Here is a 17,444-nt window from a genome sequence, read left to right as displayed (position 1 = left end):
GCAGAAACTTCCAAAAGCTCTATTTTTTTTAAAATTCTTTTTAACCTTTGCAGCCTGATAAAGCAGAGCGAAATAGATGACCCAAATCCATCAAAGTCTTTCTGAATCAAACACCGTCGCGTTCCGTTCTAATTCAACCCGTTTTGGGGAGGGCTCTGGTTTGTATCTCATTTTTCTCCTGCGATTCTAGTGTATTGGTAAGTTGCTAATCCTCGTACTAGCTGGTTTTTGCACTTTTGCTTACCTAATCAAAGGAAAAGGTTTCCAATTTTAGGATTTTATTTGCTTTTGTGTTTCCACTTTCGTTTGCGTGGTACAGATTGTAGATAAGTGGTTTACTGGTATGATGTTGTACAACCTAAATCAGTAATAAAAAAAAAAAAGTTGTCTTCTTTTGGTGAATTAGATGTATTTGAGATCTGGGTTCAAGTTCATTTGATGGACTGAAAGTCGAAATCTTTAGATTTGTTGACTGTTTATGATTTCAGGCTGCCATGGTTCCTTGTACTTCTTAGATGAGCTTTTAAAAAAAATGCTTTTTTCTTTGATTTTGGGGGTGGGGGGTTTCGATTTCATTTGTTGAATTGTGCTGGAATTTTGATGTTTATGCTAACTTTCCTATGTTTTCCTGGTTTCATTAAGGGGGAATTGAACTGTGCTAGAGAGAATTCTGTATCTGTGCTAGAGAATGGGGCATATCTTAGCCAAGTTATGTTGTGTACCCAAGGTTTGTCTTCTTATCCACTTTTCGTTTGAATTAGAGATTCTAACTTTCTTGTTGCTTGTCTAAATTTGGTGGTGTGGTTTGTCATTCTGCCACGTTGCTTTTCTTGGCTTCGACTGTCGGTCTTACTTCTTAGCTTAGGTTTTGTGATCTTAGCCTCCTCCAAACTAGCTTTACTTGGAAGTGGTAAGCATGGATCGAAGTTAAAAGAAAAAAACGGAAAATTTATTAAATGAAAACACGTGTGTGCAGTTTAACACATCTACTGTATTGAAGGCGGCATTAGTTGAAGATTTTAAGGCCGTTGTCGGTATTTATTAACTGATTATAGTTTAAATGATCTGATACTCGATAAGTTCCCTTGCCTTGGTATGGTGTTACTTGTGCACGTAACGGCCTATTAACATCGAATTTATGATGATCCCATCTTTAAATTCCTTCCTTATGGCGTGAGCTATTCCTGAAGTTGGTGGACGTAATTTTGATTTTATTATTGAGAGGTCGCCAGGTCGGGGTCTAGGGTTAAATAAATTGTTCAGTTTTGGTGCTAATTTTAGATGGTCTGCGTGGACATGATCCGACTCATTGGATTTTTGAACAAGTAGGAATGATTTGCCAATGATTATACTTTGAAACTTGAAAGAATTTTTGCATTTTCGGGATCATACCAATTAATTTTTTTATACACTCTAACCTACTAGAAGTATCTATTCAACATAATGCCAACCCTAATTGGGATGGTGGTCGGACTTGAAACCTTCCTTATGGAAAATAACAATGATGCCATCAGAGAACAAGGTAATTGGTTTAAACTTAACATCCTCTTTGTGAATTTCGACTTCAAGTTTATTGAAGGATGTTGGTGATCCATGATTTTCTTTGACATTGACGACAATAGAAGTGAAGCATTGACCATGCCAGACAATTTCCAAAACCTTAATTACACAAAATGCAAAGTTTGCAACAAGGCTGTAGACTGTAGTGCTTCAACCACTATCGCAGTTATGCATATTTGTATTCATAATTATGGAAAGGGTTCCTCCAAAAAAAATTCTTTAGACACATTTATATGTAGGAGTTTCAAAATTAAGATTAGAAGCTGAGTCTTTTGTCCAGAAAGTTGGTATTTTGATTTACTTTTAGCGTAATTTCTTATTGGTTTTAATACTTGGTCAATAACAAAGTACAGAAATTGCAGCAACAGTCCAAGAATGATGGGGATGACTCTGACCATCACGTTGAATTTGCTGGAGGAAACGTTCACCTCATCACTACAAAAGAAAGTTGGGAGCAAAAGCTGGAAGAAGCAAGAAGAGATGGCAAAACAGTAAGTATCATCGATCCTCCCTCTCACATAGGCATAATTTCAGTAAAGTCACTTAATTGTAAGGATACTGAGCTATAGAGTAGGCTGATTTGAAAATTTTAAAAAGTTGCTTCAAAATTCGTGCTTAACTCGACTTGTCCCTCCAAATCCTAACATGGGAATCAAATGAAAAGACAAAGAGCAGCAAGTGTTTGTATGCTCATCACCCAGACTTGCTATTAGGGATCCAAACCACTCCCCTTCCCAATGTTGTAAAAATCGCTTTGCACCCATTGGGCATTGGATAGGCAGCTAAAAAAAAGTAAGTAATAAATAAGAAATACTGGTTTAGGCTGTTTAGCACATAATACACTGTCATTTTATATACTGACCTCTAAATCTATACACTGGTTTTTTTTTTTTGTTTTTTTTTTACAAATCTATGACTCATATTTGAACCCGAAACATTATTATGCAAACAAAATTACAAAAGTTGTAGCAGCAAAAATTCAGAAATACCCAAAAAAATTCAGTGTACAAGTATAAAACACTAAGGGCCCATTTGAAAAGACGAAAAACATTTTCATTTTCTAGTGTTTAGTTGAAAGTCAAAGAACAATCTTTAAGGCAGAAATTTTTTTTTATTTGGTTCATTTTTAAAAACATGAACATAAATATATTACAAAGTTATTTCTTAAAAAATATTGATTATTTTAATGGTAATAATTATTATTATTTATATTAAGATAAAATTATAAATTAAAATTTATAATAGTTGTAAAGATTAATAATAATTATAATAAAAAGATGTAAATAAATGTTTTTTAACTTGTAACTTATTATAATAAAAATAAATATAATAATTCTAAACTAAGAAATTGAAGAAAATTTTTACTTTTTTTGGGATGTGGGCTGGATTAGACCATGACTTTTTGTTGTTTGGCTCAGCCGGCCCAAACCATATTTAATCGGACATAAATGTAATAAGTCTGAACTAAAGAAATTTTTAACTGGATTAGCCAAATCCAGTTCAAATAATAACCACTCATGGGGAGAGAAAATTGAGTGTGTAGATAAGAATCCCAAAAATGTCTTCTGAGTAAAAATCTTGAAAGACAAATTCCACCAAAATCGGTTATTTTTGGACTAGAATGAGTATTTTCCGTTGATAGCCAAACATTGGAAAATTAGGAAAATAACTTCTAAAAGTCGTTTTCCGGGTTTCCAAATCGACCCTAAAACCTGTTATGGACTTCTACTTCTGCTGTTTGTTGTTGGAATGGCTACGCAAGACCGAGAGTATAGTCAGCGACTGCAGTGATCGTGCACTGGTGGAAGGGCTAATGCCAATGGAGTTGTGAGCTTGGCGAAGGGCAATCGACTACTGCGAGTTGAGGCTGAGAGTCGAGAATGACTGCTGTTATTGCTATGAAGGGCTGATGCTGTGCTCATCTGCTCGAATGGAGTCTCAGTCTAAGTGCAAAGGGCTGCTGTTGTGCTCAAATGGAGTCGCAATGCTAAGCCAATGAAGATTAGGTTTTGTTTCTCTTAAAACTACGTTGTTTTGAGCGAAACAAAACCTAATTTAACTGCCAATTTCTCATTATTCCCTTCAGCCTAGGGCCGCCTAGGCCAATTTTTACAACACTGCCCTTCCACAAACCAATGGTTGGCCACCTAAATTAAGTGATCCTAGAAACAAAGCTGAACTCCACTAAAACCTTTAGCTAATGCATAAATGCTATAGAGCGAGAAAAGAAAAAATGTCCATTGACTTCTGTTCAATATTTTGTTATGTGTTCCTTTTTGAATACTTTCATGTTGCTTGGCATCTGTCAAGTGTTTTGCAGCTTAGACATCTGCAAATGTTTGCAGGTTGTGGCAAATTTTAGTGCTTCATGGTGCGGTCCATGTCGAATGATTGCACCATTGTACTGCGAGCTTTCAGAGAAACACCCTTCTCTGATGTTTCTGACAGTTGATGTTGATGAACTTACAGTGAGTACATATTTCCTATAATTTTTCAGAGTTATAACTTATAATCCTAAGAGTTAAGATAGCTTTATCTTTCAAACACGAGTTAATTTTCTCTCGTGAATCAGGAATTCAGCACGTCATGGGATATCAAAGCAACTCCGACCTTCTTCTTCCTCAAAGATGGACAGCAAGTCGACAAATTGGTAGGGGCCAACAAGCCGGAATTGCAGAAGAAGATAACAGCCATATTAGACACCGAAACGCAATGCCAGAAATAGTGCTATTACGGTTATATTCTTTTATGTGTTATGGACAGTCCGGCCTTGTTTCTGTGATCATATGTTTATTTATGTGCAAATGTAAATCCAACCCAGTTTTTCCATGGACTTTTTGACCAAGAATCCATGAAAAGAACAGTGCTTTGTGAAAAACATCAATGCTTCTTTTTATTTTTCCTGAGAATTTCTTTTGCTGTTGTTTACATGAAAACGAGCTGTTACAGGCTGGATAAGATCATGAGATGACAGATAATTGATGACCAAAAGTGGCCTTAAATTACATACATTTTGGGTTTTTTAGAATTTGATGATGCAGCAATCATGTGCTAGCCCAGTTGTGGTGGTGACTGGTGTCCAACCTGTTGTTACATTGTGGACTATACCTATATGGCTTGCCTATATATCATAGCTCACAAATGACCCACAATTTTTTTTTAAAAAATGCTAATTCCCACCGACAATAGAATAACTGGGTTCTATTATGTGAATTCTACTCCTGTTATACCCCTAACATGGTGCTAAGACTTTCTGGTCTAGTGATACTCTGTTGTATTTCTATATAAAAGAAGGTTGGTTTGAGTTTCAGTGGAGGCAGGTCAGTAATACTAAAGAATTTACACTATAAAGTAAAATTTTGCGTCTACTCCACAAAAGTTTGTTATTTGTAAAGTTGTACTTTTTTTTTTGCAACGACAATTAGGGGTGGGGATCTCTCACATAGTGTTGTTAGAGAGTTTTTTTAAGTACTACTGACTATGTTACAATGTAGTATCTGTTCCTAGCTACTTTCTCAACCTAATGAAACACAAAGAGTCAGTCAACAATGGCCTCCACTGAGGCTCGAATCCACTCTCATCATCCATGTGGAAGTGTTAATCGGGACACCGGATGCCACCAGACCACAAAGTCTTTGGCACACATGTGGAGTTTTACTCCATAGAAGTACATGAATCATTTTCCGTGTTTTTAAGCCAACTTCGATCCAAAACACTAATGGGCTGTTTGGTTAGATATACTTGTAATTCAATTACAACACACTTTACTTTATTCTCACCTGGATAATTTTAGATTTAGATTATCATGAGCATTTTAAATACTAAGTTTTTACTATCTTTGTGTCTAATCTATCAAATACATAATAATAATATTCTTGTGACGAAAAGGTGAAATTGTCCATCCCAAACGCCATTGTAAAGGGGTAGATCATGGTGACTCAACTAATCAATAGATGCTAGATTTTTGCTCACTACGCACAAAGAGTCACCCTCATTTGAGAGGTTGTTCTCGCACTTTTGCTGGTGAGACTTGATATTTGGCATCTTGTGACAAATTTTACCCTTGTGACCAGTTGAGATGCTTATGTTGGCTATAATAATAATAATAATAATAATATTCTATGTTAGGAAATATTACTACGAAATAATAATTTCTAGAAAACAAAAAACACAAGAAACAAAATGTTAAGGTTTAGTACGAGTCGAGCGAAACACTCTTTTCTTAAAACCTTATTTGCTACCTCCTAAAGGTGCTAGGAGCATTGTAGCCTAGGTTTCCAGGATAAAACGTATTACGACTCAATGTTTGAGCACTCAAACAAGTGAGCCGGTGAACTAGAACATGGTCTTGAACACATAACCTTATTTGCAACCTCCCAAAGGTGCTAGGAGCATTGTCGCCTAACTTTTACAGAATAAAACGTAATACGACACTCAATGGTTGAGCACTCAAACAAGTGAGCTTGGTGAACTAGAACACAGTCTTGAACACATAAATTTGGGGGAGGATGGTGAGCAAAAGTTTATAACATTTATCATTGGAAGGTTAGTTCTAAACAGTAGTTCAAAGGGTTGGTCCAGCTTTAACGAGTCTCCCCATGCACACGAAAAAGAGCCTCCATGTTATACAATTTAACTTTTTTTTAAAAGGCTCTTGTATATGTAGTGGTGCAAATCCACTTGTTTTTCCAATGTGGGACAAGTACTTGTTTCAAGCATTTCCACCCCTATTTCCAACTCAAATTGGTCTGATAATCATTTCTCATTCACTCATTCATTATGAAGAACACAAATCCACTTTGACCTGATCCAAATCGAGAATGAACCTCACATATATTTGTACTACAAAATAGCTACTTACAGTACCATTTTATGTTATTTTTCCAATATATATGTATATATTCATCATGCAATTTGAATGCTGGACATCGAATAATTAATCTTAACATTTGATACTTTGGTAATCTCATTGATCTTAACTAATAACTACCAACTTATCATTGATCGCCCATCAAGGAGATGATTATGTTTATGTCCCTATCAAAGTTAGGGGCTGAGGCATCAACTTTGAATTAGTTGAAGGGTGGTACGTGGAAGTCATACACTATCAAAAAGGAGCCGCTAGTGAGTAGTGACAACTCACCCATGTTGATTTGAATAATAAAAAATTTTTATAAATAAATACATAAAAATTTAAAGAATCTTAATATTCATCATATTAAAGAAAATGTTTAAATTTATTCATCCCAAAGATTCCATACATCGGCTTAACAAGATTGTAAATGAGTAAATCACAGTAAATTAATCATCATTAGATGATAAGACCAGTGGTGTTTATAAACAACTATCCCTATGAGATGGTGAAACTTTTACACTAAAATTATCAAAGTTTAATCATGCGTCATTATCAATAATTTATTGCTCAAAAATCAATTGAGTTATTCGCGAACTTTGAGGCTCTGTATTCTTGAATTCATATTATGCCACCAAAAAGTGTGTTGTGCCAGGCAAGAGTGGGTTCATACATGAAGAAAAGTCAAACAGCTGGCCAACTGTTTAGTAACGTGGTATGCACCATTAATGTTGTACCTTCAGCATTATATGCTAACAATTTTTTATTTTTTATTTTTTGAAAACTTATATGCTAAGAATTTTTTTTTGAAAACAATTAAACATTGACAAATCACCAAATCGCAACATTATCAAATCTCAGTGTGGATCTGTATATAATAAAATAATGAGTGCCAACATTATTTCACAATTGTCCAAATCAACCCATTCACACTTCTTAAATATTATTATTTTTACCAGTATGATAGTAGGTCACAATCTTTTGAAATCATCAAACTCTCCTTTAAAAAAAAAAAAAGCTATCTATAATGACAAATTATATTGTGAATCATGGTACACATTATAAGATAAACCACTAACAAATGTTCATTTGTAGCATATTGAACGTCCATTTTAGCCGAACTCGAGCAGCTCGAAAATTGGCGAGCTCGAGTCAAGCCTTCCTTAACGAGCTTGAGCTCAAGCCACCCTATGCTCGAGCTCAGCTCGGCTCGTTTACACCTCTAGTCCATTTTAATATATTAAGAGTTCATTTTAGATAGTACACTACAAATGAATTTGAAAAAAGTGAACATATTATACATTAAAAATGAATCTTCTTTTTTTTTTTTTTTTTGATAACCTAGGTTTCTAGACTCTCCCGCTAGATTACACTTGTGTGCATAAGTCTTCACCACCACAAAACGTCAACAATGCCTACCTAAATTTTCAAGAAGCAAGACTAAACATTTATTGAGTGACCACTTAAACTATCTCGATGGGGCACTAAAAATGAATATACAATACTTTAAAAATGATCGTATATACCCGTGCCATATAACAATTTATTTATAATGAAGATTCAAAATTTTGTTTATAATATTAGTTCTAATATTTTCCACTACCTCAATTCAATCTTGACATATTAGCAATTCACTTTACTAACTGCGCTAATTGGTTAGAAAATTCAATGTAACTGCGGAATGTTAAAAAAAAATCTCTTGAAGTGTATCAAAAATTAATTATAATAACAAGAAACAATATTATAAGTATAAAGCAAGAAAGGATGAAACAACAATTTTTAGGCTATTTTCAAAAAAACAATTTTTAGGCTTGTGATGTTAACACTTAACAGCTACCTAAAATGAAATGAATCAAACTTCTTTTTTTTTTTTTGAAACAGAATCAAACTTCTTTAACACAGCATGAATAGTTTAAAAGTAAACACAAGATCAAACTATCAAAGGAACAAGCTCTTCAAAGTTGTGGGTACAAAGTATCAGACTTATATCATACTGAGTAGCTGTAGATACAACTTACAAGTTACAAAGGGGAATTAAAGGATATATTATATCAATACCAATATAATAAATTTATGAGTAAAAAGAATAAAGATAGTACCAAACTACACATTAAAGATCAAGCCTTTAAAGCTTAACCTGGTGATAGTGCATTGCCTTACCTTGGATTGAGAGCGGGTGGCGGGCGGGCAGTGTTTGTTTCAAGACTCAACGTCCCTTCGGGTTCATGATCTGAGAGAAGACGGCGCTGGGTGTCAACCCGTCCGAGTCTTCACTGGCGAGACTCCGGCCACCAATGCTCATTGAAATCCCGCTGCTTCGTGAATCAGTCATGCTTGCATCGAAACCGGGGGATGCATCGGGGTCCTTCTTGCCTTTACAAGTGACATCAAAGCCCTCTTCGATGTCTATCCCTCCGAGCCCCTTCCCGCTCTCCTCTGCACTCTCTTGAAGTTGTAGAGCGAATTCGAGGTTCCAAAGAACATCGCCCATCGAGGGCCTATCCGTTCCAACATCAGCTACACACTTCACTGCTGTCTCTGCGAATTTCTTGAAGCATTCGGGTGCAATCTTACCCTTCAAATAAGGGTCTGTGATTTGATCAAGAATGCCCTTATTATGGCAATGCAAAGCCCATTCTGCTAAGCTCACTTGCTCCTTGGCAAGGGTTGGGTTCAATGCGGGGCGGGCACATAAAATCTCGAAAAGTACAACACCGAACGAATAGACATCTGACTTCTCAGTGAGTTGCTGTCTTCTGAAGTATTCGGGATCCAGATATCCAAAACTACCCTTAACTACAGTACTTACATGGGTGTGATCCAAAGTGGGACCTGTCTTCGACAACCCGAAATCAGAAACTTTTGCCACCCACTTCTCGTCCAAGAGGATGTTAGTGGTTTTCACATCGCGGTGGATGATGGTATGCTTGGCACCGGTGTGAAGATAGTGTAATCCACGAGCAGCACCTATACAAATCTCGAGCCTTTGCTTCCATGGCAACGGAGGCTTTTGGGTCTTGTAGAGGTGCTCGCGAAGGGTTCCATATGCCATGTAGTCATAGACAAGGATCATTTCACAATTCTCTTCGCAGTATCCAATCAAAGATACAAGGTGTCGGTGGCGAAGCTTAGAAAGCATTTCAATTTCGGTTTGAAATTCGTGAACACCTTGTTCTGACAACGGGTTACCACGTTTAATAGCAACTTTCGTGCCACCATCGATTTCTCCCCGATATACTTTCCCGAAACCTCCCACTCCAAGAAGAAGAGCTTCATCAAAGTTTTTAGTGCCAGCTTTGATCTCAGCAAATGAAAAGTGGCGGCAAAGGTTCGATGGTAACGAGGAGGTGTAACTTCCCGTGGTGTTTGTCTTTGCAGAACCAGCAGAATGTGAATTCCCGTACAAGGAAAGAGGAAGCCAACCGGATTGTGCATCGCTTGTACTTGTATCCTTCCCGTGGCTACGACGTCGGGTGACGACACAAATGACCAATCCAATGAGTACTAGGGCAGCAGCAATTCCACCGCCAATCCCTCCACCAATAGCTGCTTTATGATTCTTCGACTTTCCTGATACCGAAGATGGAATAAACGGATCGATTTCTGATTGCACAGATGGGACTGGATTGAGGCCAGCAAGATTTCCCAGAGTGTCACTTACTTTAAATATTTCCAATCCATTCAAAATCGCATCCAAATAATTAGACCCCGGTTTTGGATGTAGTGCAAGCCAAAGATCTACCTGTGGATCCCCTTTAGGAACAAACACCCCGTAATCCTGATACGTGGGAACTCCATTTTTATTACCTGCCCAAGCAATTGCATCAGCTTCCGTCTCTGCAGTTTGATTGTTCAGGTAGATGATGAAAACCCTCTGATTGACTTTGGTGATAATGGTAGTGAACTCACAGAAGTGAAGTCTGACAAGGTAGAAGAACCCCGAGTCAACAGAAAAATACCATGTCAAATTGGAATTCGCATTAACACTTCCATTTGGACCCATTGATCTAAGAGTTTTATAGACCTCCACTGGGGCAACATAAGTTGGCATTCCTGGAGGATAGCGGATTGTCATATTATAATCATCTGCAGTCTCCGTGACCCCACTGCCCGCCGAAAATATGTACTTTGAATCTTCATCCCAGGACCTAAACATCCCGGTATCACTTGATGGTGATATGACATTGCCACCAACATTCACCCGATAAACGCTCTCAAGTGCAGTACTATTATCAATGTTCAATGGAGAATTTTGTCCAACAATCATGGTAGTTCCATCTGCAGTATTGTAAATATCGGGATGCGAAACAACCTCAATCCCATTCACAAACGCAAAAGAGTTGGGACTGTTTGGGGCTGGTGTGAAAGTCACATTCAGAGTCTCGCCCACATTAATGGAGAACTCCTTCACCACAAAATCGAAGTTCAGAGCTTCAGTAGTCTGGGCTGCACTGAAGTTCTTCAGAAGGGTAAACTCCCCAACTCTCACCGAGAACAACGAATTGGTGGCATTGAGGCCATTATAAGACGCGGGATAGAAATACAGCCGAAGAAACTTCCTCCCAGGTGCCACCGGGAAACTATAGGTGAACTCAGATTGGAACGTTCGAGCTGTCATAAAAGGAACTTGGGGAACAGACGGTTTCTGAGAATCAGCAGAGGAAGTACTCGACTTCCCCGTCCCCAAGAGGAACTTAGACCCAACATCTGTTGTCCATTTCCTATTATCTTGATCAGTAACCCCATCAGGGCCTCCACAATTCAATAGAATCTTATCAGTCGGCACATAATCCGCAGCCAACGACACTCGAACCAACGCCAGTAAAACAAAGCTCAAAACTACAAGGAAAGACTTATCCGCAGCCATGAATGAGACAATGCTCAACCACAGTAAACTAGCTGGGAAAAGTCAACACAAGTTTCTGCAAAGAAATCAGCAACAAATCCCAATCATTACTTCAACTACAAGTCTACAAGCAATTAATGCAAGAAACATCAAACAAACTTCAGGGTTTATACAGATATCAACCAAACCACACAGTAATAGCAGAACTGTCGAAATCACTAAATCAGCATAAAGCTTCCAATATTCACCGTAAATAAGATTAAACAAACAACTATTATTCCCAAAAGAAGGGACTTCTATTTTTTTTCACTGCTAAGTCCTAACTGCAATGGGAAAATGCCCAGAGCCCCAGACAATTTAAAGATGAAATTTTTATTTATTTAGTCTTTAACTCATCAGGTAAAGGTAAGACATCCAGGAAGAGAGATGAAAAATAAGGCGAGACAGCTAAGAAAAATTAAAAAAAAAAAAAAAAACAAAAGCTTAGATTTTGATGTTCTGTGAATCTAAGTTATCAATGGAAGTTGCAAGATCCATTGAAATGAAGCAGCTAAAGAGAAGAAAGAGATGAATTTGAGCAGCAAATTACCTGAGAGATGAGTGAGCAGAGGGAGAGATCCAAGTTGAAGAGAGAACAGTAAACTTCAAGCCATTCCCGGGTTGATCCCCAAACCCAATGCTGTGTTGAAATGATAGAGAGAAGAAAATGTGATGAACTCAGATGAACTTAGAGAGAGAGAGAGAGAAATTAGGAATATATTTTGAGTGGCTTTTTTATATGAACATTAATGAAGGAGACGTGTTGGAAGAAGCACTAACTGCTACATCCATTAATTCTGGACTTGCAGCTGGATGAAATGACCGTTGTGCCCTTGACCGTGAGCGTTGATTCTTTGATGTAAATACTCCCAACCGCCGCTTGCGCGTATAGTTGGATAGCACGACGGTACAGCGCAGCTCGGCGAGTCGGCGGTGTGGTGAACGCGTTTACAGTGGGTCCTCCTTTCCACTTTTTTTTTTTAAAAAAAATTTATAAAATTTATTTAAACTTCTAAGGACCATCTAGGAAGATGTAAATATGATAAGTCAACTAAATACAGAGGTTAGATCTCAAGAAGTTATCTCACTTTGAGAAGTTGTTTCTGTACTACCTCTAGTGACTCAATCTCTGATTTTTTTTTCAAATTTCACCCATGTAACAATTGAGTGTTCATTGCAGAACTTTTTTACAATCTTATATTAATAATTTGCTTGTCAATTAACAAAGTTATTGAATTTTTATACACTAATTATTTAAAAATTATTAGCAGTAATATTTGACACTATAAGATACATCATTCATTAGTATCAAATATGATCGAAACAGATGTGAAACAATATTCTAATTTTTTTTTTCAACAAATTTTGATAATAAGATAAGAATAACAAATTGAATAATTATAATTTAATACACACGTCATTTTAAATTACGCCGCATTTTCTAATTATTTTATGATTTTGAAGGGGTTGAGTTGGCAAAAGGCTGGACTGTGGGCCCTTTTTCCAAATAACACCAACTTGTATTTAACCTCATCACGTTCTGTGGGGCCTAGAAGGCTAGAAGATTCCGGCGGGAAGCCTAGTGGTCCGTGCTAGATTGGGCTTGGATACTTCAAAGCCCAATTTTTATGAAGGTGTAACCAAATAGAAGTAATTGGACTATGATTTGTAACCTTGGGCCCGTACCTGCAGTTGTGATCCAATTCAACAATGGATATTTTGTATATTAGAAAAGAGGCAAAGACATACGTGCAGCTAACCAATCGTTATACCCAGCACCACGGTGCACATAACAATGTGCACCACGTACGTAAAACGACGTCGTTTTGGTGTTAGTGGATGCGGACGTGAATGACTCAGGAAATTCATTATCTGTAATACACATAATCATTATCTATAATACACAGAATGTTTGCCTAGAATACACAGAATATTGACACAAAATACACAGATGTTAGTGGACGCGGACGCGAATGACTCCAGAGAATTCATTATCTATAATACACATAATCATTATATAGAATACACAGAACGTTTGCCTAGAATACACAGAATGTTTGCCCAGAATACACAGAATATTGACACAAAATACACAGAACTCATCCTCCTAACATTCGAATGCACAAACACATCACAACTTGTGTTAATAACATAATAAATACACAGAATATTTACACAAAATACACAGAACTCATCCTCCTAAACATTCGAATGCACAAACACATCACAACATGTGTTACTAACATGAAATCACAACATGTGTTACTAACATGAATACACATAACGGTTGCCTAGAATACACAGAACGGTTGCTTAGAATACACAGAATGATTGCCTGGAATACACAGAATATTAACATAAATACAAAGACCGGCCGAAACGGGAAACATGATTTCCAAAAAAAACGGACGATTAGTTTACAATGCTCAAAACGACATCGTTTAGGTACGTGGTGCACAGTATAATTTGCCGCAGCTAACCCAATAACTAAAGTCCCATTATAAAAGACTACATCAGCCCAAATGGGGTGACCCGACATTTCTATCATGGACCAAGGTCTACATAGCATTATGGACTATAGATTGCAACGACATATAGAATTCATACTCATAAAGTACAAAATTTCATAACACAAAATACAAAAAATTACAACGCAAGACAACGGTTGGTCATAGGTTCAGTAGGTTCAATTCCTAGTGGGGTTGTTGACTCGTTATGCGCTTTAAGCCTTAGTGAAGGCAACCGTTGACTCTTTGTGCTTTAGTAGGTAATAATGATTAACGACGAAAGTTATTTATAATTTAATTAATGTTAGCATATAAAATATCACTTAAAACATAAATGCTTTAGAAAATATTGTGGCTTTTATTGAGGGAAGGTCACAGGATCGAACACATGGTGGGATATTGACGGGTTGTCATGCCGTGGACCCAGCAAGGTGGACCCTGGGTCTACATTCACATACACTATACTCTACATTCACACTTTGTAAACTCCACATTCACACATTACAGGATTATATGTTTAGTAACTATATTACCACTGTTATGCATTCACACATTCAAAACTCTATATTCACAGGTCCTATACTTCATATTCACAACTTTAGAACTCCACATTCACACATTACAGGGCTACAAGTTGCTAGAACTTCTTAACTCTATTACAGATTTACACATGCATAACTCTACATTCACGATTTCTATANTATTCAACAATATGTTTACTAAAAAAAAAAAAAAAAAAAGACAAAAACGACGTAGTTTTGGACCCAGGTCCACCAGGTCAAGGTGGACCTGGGTCCACAACATAATTTGCCGATATTGACTCTAAAAAAATAAGTTTAACTTTTTTAATATAAACTCAGTAGGCATGAAATCACTATAACATATAAAAGCCCAGTATAATTTGCCCAAGACTTTTTCCGATGACATTTCTTTGTACCTTGTGCTTTTATTGATGTGCTTTGCAAACAGAATGCCATATTTGCCCTTGCCGATGATCGACCTTCCAATTTCAGGCTGCTTAAATACAACTTTGACACTATTTTCATGGGCCTGCTTTGGATATTATATACGCACACTATCTAAACATAATTTAGGCTTCAATATTATATTATAGTGATTACAAAAATAGTTTGGGTCTTGTGACGCTATAGTGTTTTTGCTTTTGTGGTGGACCAATTACGAACAAAATGTCTTGACACATTATTATAAAAAATAGTTTGGATCTTGTGCCACTATAGTGTTTTTACCTTTGTGGTAGGCCAATTCCCAAAGCAATGTCTGCCACATTACAATTTTTAATAAATAAACATACAAAAGAATATATGGAGAAATATATTATCGTTTCTTCAGTACCTTCTTTGTGGGCCCAACTACCCACTTTTTTTTAAAAACTCTATAATTATATCATTTCGAACGGGTAACGTCGGGCACCAAACACAATATTCCAAAACATATAAATAACATAATATTTAACTGACAATGAAAAGAAACACAATACCGCAAGTTACGGGAAAATATGTTAAGAGAACTTGTCTCATACTAATGCTTTAATTATTGTAGTCACGGACCTTTCTTTTTTGAAAGTGCTTTTCTGAGTGCACATAAAATGCAGCCTTTCTCCACGAGTTTGAACACCATAATATACCTCAAATTCCCTGAAACCTTCGAACTCTACACTGCTTTGCAACCTGTGAGTTCATAATTATTTATATTCATCTGCTTCATTAGACAAATTAAGTAGACCATCTTTATTCTTTTGAAGCACTTTTACAGTAACTTGCCACTTTCATGGTGTGAAATATGTTACATTACTTGCTTTTCTTAGTGCAGGAAAAACCTTCTTTTCAACGTACCTGTAAACAGCGGCATGGCTTGCATCCATTCTGATAGGTGAGAATTCTACGCCGCTTCACAACCTGTGAGTCTAAAATTATATCTTATGTTGTGAAAGTTAAGTTATGTTCTTGGTAAATCATTTTCTTTATGAACTGAATATGTTTGGGGAAAAAACAGAGAAAGAACCTTTTGTTATATCATTATTATTAATTTAATGTATACTAAAATACATCTTCACATTACAAATGTAATTCTACGCCGCTTCACAACCTGTAAGTCTAAAATTAAATCTTATGTTGTAAAAGTTAAGTTCTGTTGTTGGTAACTCATTTCCTATGTCAACTGAATATGTTTGGAAAAAAAAATTAGAGGAAGAACCTTTTCCATATCGTTATTATTAATTTAATGTATACTAAAATACATCTTTACATTAGGAATCTACATATACAAATATTTCTGACATATATCTTGCACATGACAAAAAATGTATATAATCTATAACTGCATATATTACAAAGAACAATACGCGAATATCCAAAAGAGACAGAATATAAATTCAAACTGACCTTCAAAATATATGATAAGGACAACATCAAATAACTAGCCAAACCCATCCACGGCAACAACAAGGTGAATATGAGCTCCAACAAGAAATGAGGGGTAAAGAAAACAAAAAAAAATTATTCTGTTTACTTCTCTGCAGAATGAAATGTTAGGGAAAAATGAAAGGAAAGGGTTGTTGGTCCCAAGGGGATGGGGTACAAGTCTAGAGGGGGGGGGTGAATAGACTTGTATAAGATTTTGCAAATCTTTTCGACCTCTCGTGTGTATTGAACTTAGGATGTTTAGGTTCAATACCTCACGAGGTGAAGACAAAGTTTTATGCGCAGCGGAAATGTTATCCCCTTTTAGTTAGCACGAGTAGTTAGTTCGAGAGGTGCGTTTATATGCAGTGCAATCGAGAGGTTAGCGAGAGATAAAAACAGTAAGTAAATGCAAGAGAGATTTTTTAAGTGGTTCGGCCAACCCGCCTACGTCCACTCTTCTTCCAGAAACTCCCTGGAAGGATTGCACTAAAAACTTCCCTTATTTAGTACAATATCGAGCGCTTGAGCTTTAATCACGAAGCCCGCCTCAAGCCTCAGGTTTTTCGCCCCGCTTCTTGTTACTCCACCTCTCGAGCACTTGACCTTTGATCACCAAGCCCGCGTCAAGCCTCAGGATCTTCACAAGACAGCTTCCAGGTTACTCCGCCTTTCCAAGGTCTTTCTCCCCGCTTCCAGCTACTCCACCTCTCGAGCACTTGACCTTTGATCACCAAGCCCGCGTCAAGCCTCAGGTTTCTTTCACTCGGACAGCTGCCAGGTTACTCCACCTCTCTTACTTAATCCAAAGCAAGGTGTTTTTGTTTGTCACAGTTGAATGTTGACCTTTGATCACCAAGCCCGCGTCAAGCCTCAGGTTTCTTTCGCTCGGACAGCAGCCAGGATACTCCACCTCCCTTGCTTAATCCAAAGCAAGACGTTGTTGATAGTCACAGTTGAATGTAACAATCTCCAATCTGACCACAAGCTATCGTTGAATCAACTTTGATGTAGAGCAGCTTTGGTCACCTTCTGGATGTATGACAGTTTAGCTTTGTAACTCTCTTCGAACACTAAGATGTGTTCTCTCGCTGTATTGAATATCAGGATGATATTCCAAGTTAAACACTTTGCACTGGAACGTTTTTATCAGACACCTCTTGTTAACCTCTTGACCCTTTTTTTTTTTACAACCCCCTTTTTTCTTCTGTGTCTTTACG

The 17,444-nt window shown here is 36.9% G+C and overlaps 2 protein-coding genes and 1 long non-coding RNA gene across 8 annotated transcripts; 1 reads left to right on the top strand and 2 right to left on the bottom strand.

Moving 5' to 3' along the window:
• Positions 1-4,496, top strand: LOC116028310 (thioredoxin H9-like). 6 transcript variants are annotated; one of them, XM_031269981.1, is made up of 5 exons: positions 1-197; positions 643-727; positions 1,929-2,051; positions 3,906-4,028; positions 4,133-4,496. In XM_031269981.1, exons 2-5 carry the CDS (start codon positions 689-691, stop codon positions 4,283-4,285), a joined length of 438 nt encoding a protein of 145 aa, XP_031125841.1. In that variant the 5' UTR covers positions 1-197; positions 643-688; the 3' UTR covers positions 4,286-4,496. The 6 variants fall into 6 exon arrangements, with proteins under 6 accessions (XP_031125841.1, XP_031125837.1, XP_031125838.1 ...); XM_031269977.1 differs by having other exon boundaries at positions 1,914-2,051; XM_031269978.1 differs by having other exon boundaries at positions 2-158; positions 1,914-2,051.
• Positions 4,497-8,323: 3,827 nt separating this feature from the next.
• On the bottom strand, positions 8,324-12,018 carry LOC116028512 (receptor-like protein kinase FERONIA). Its single transcript, XM_031270242.1, has 2 exons — positions 11,848-12,018; positions 8,324-11,334 (listed from the first exon to the last, which is right to left on the bottom strand). Exon 2 carries the CDS (start codon positions 11,277-11,279, stop codon positions 8,619-8,621), a length of 2,661 nt encoding a protein of 886 aa, XP_031126102.1. The 5' UTR covers positions 11,280-11,334; positions 11,848-12,018; the 3' UTR covers positions 8,324-8,618.
• A 3,233-nt stretch (positions 12,019-15,251) lies between these two features.
• LOC116028513 lies at positions 15,252-16,218 on the bottom strand. The gene is made up of 2 exons (XR_004100162.1): positions 15,658-16,218; positions 15,252-15,492 (listed from the first exon to the last, which is right to left on the bottom strand). It is a non-coding gene; the product is annotated as an uncharacterized LOC116028513 (long non-coding RNA).
• Positions 16,219-17,444: the final 1,226 nt, after the last annotated feature.

This window comes from Ipomoea triloba, chromosome 9, assembly GCF_003576645.1.
Source record: "Ipomoea triloba cultivar NCNSP0323 chromosome 9, ASM357664v1".
NCBI lineage: Eukaryota > Viridiplantae > Streptophyta > Magnoliopsida > Solanales > Convolvulaceae > Ipomoea > Ipomoea triloba.
The sequence above is the reverse complement of the archived record's forward strand: the minus strand, read 5'-3'. Positions and strand labels throughout refer to the sequence as shown.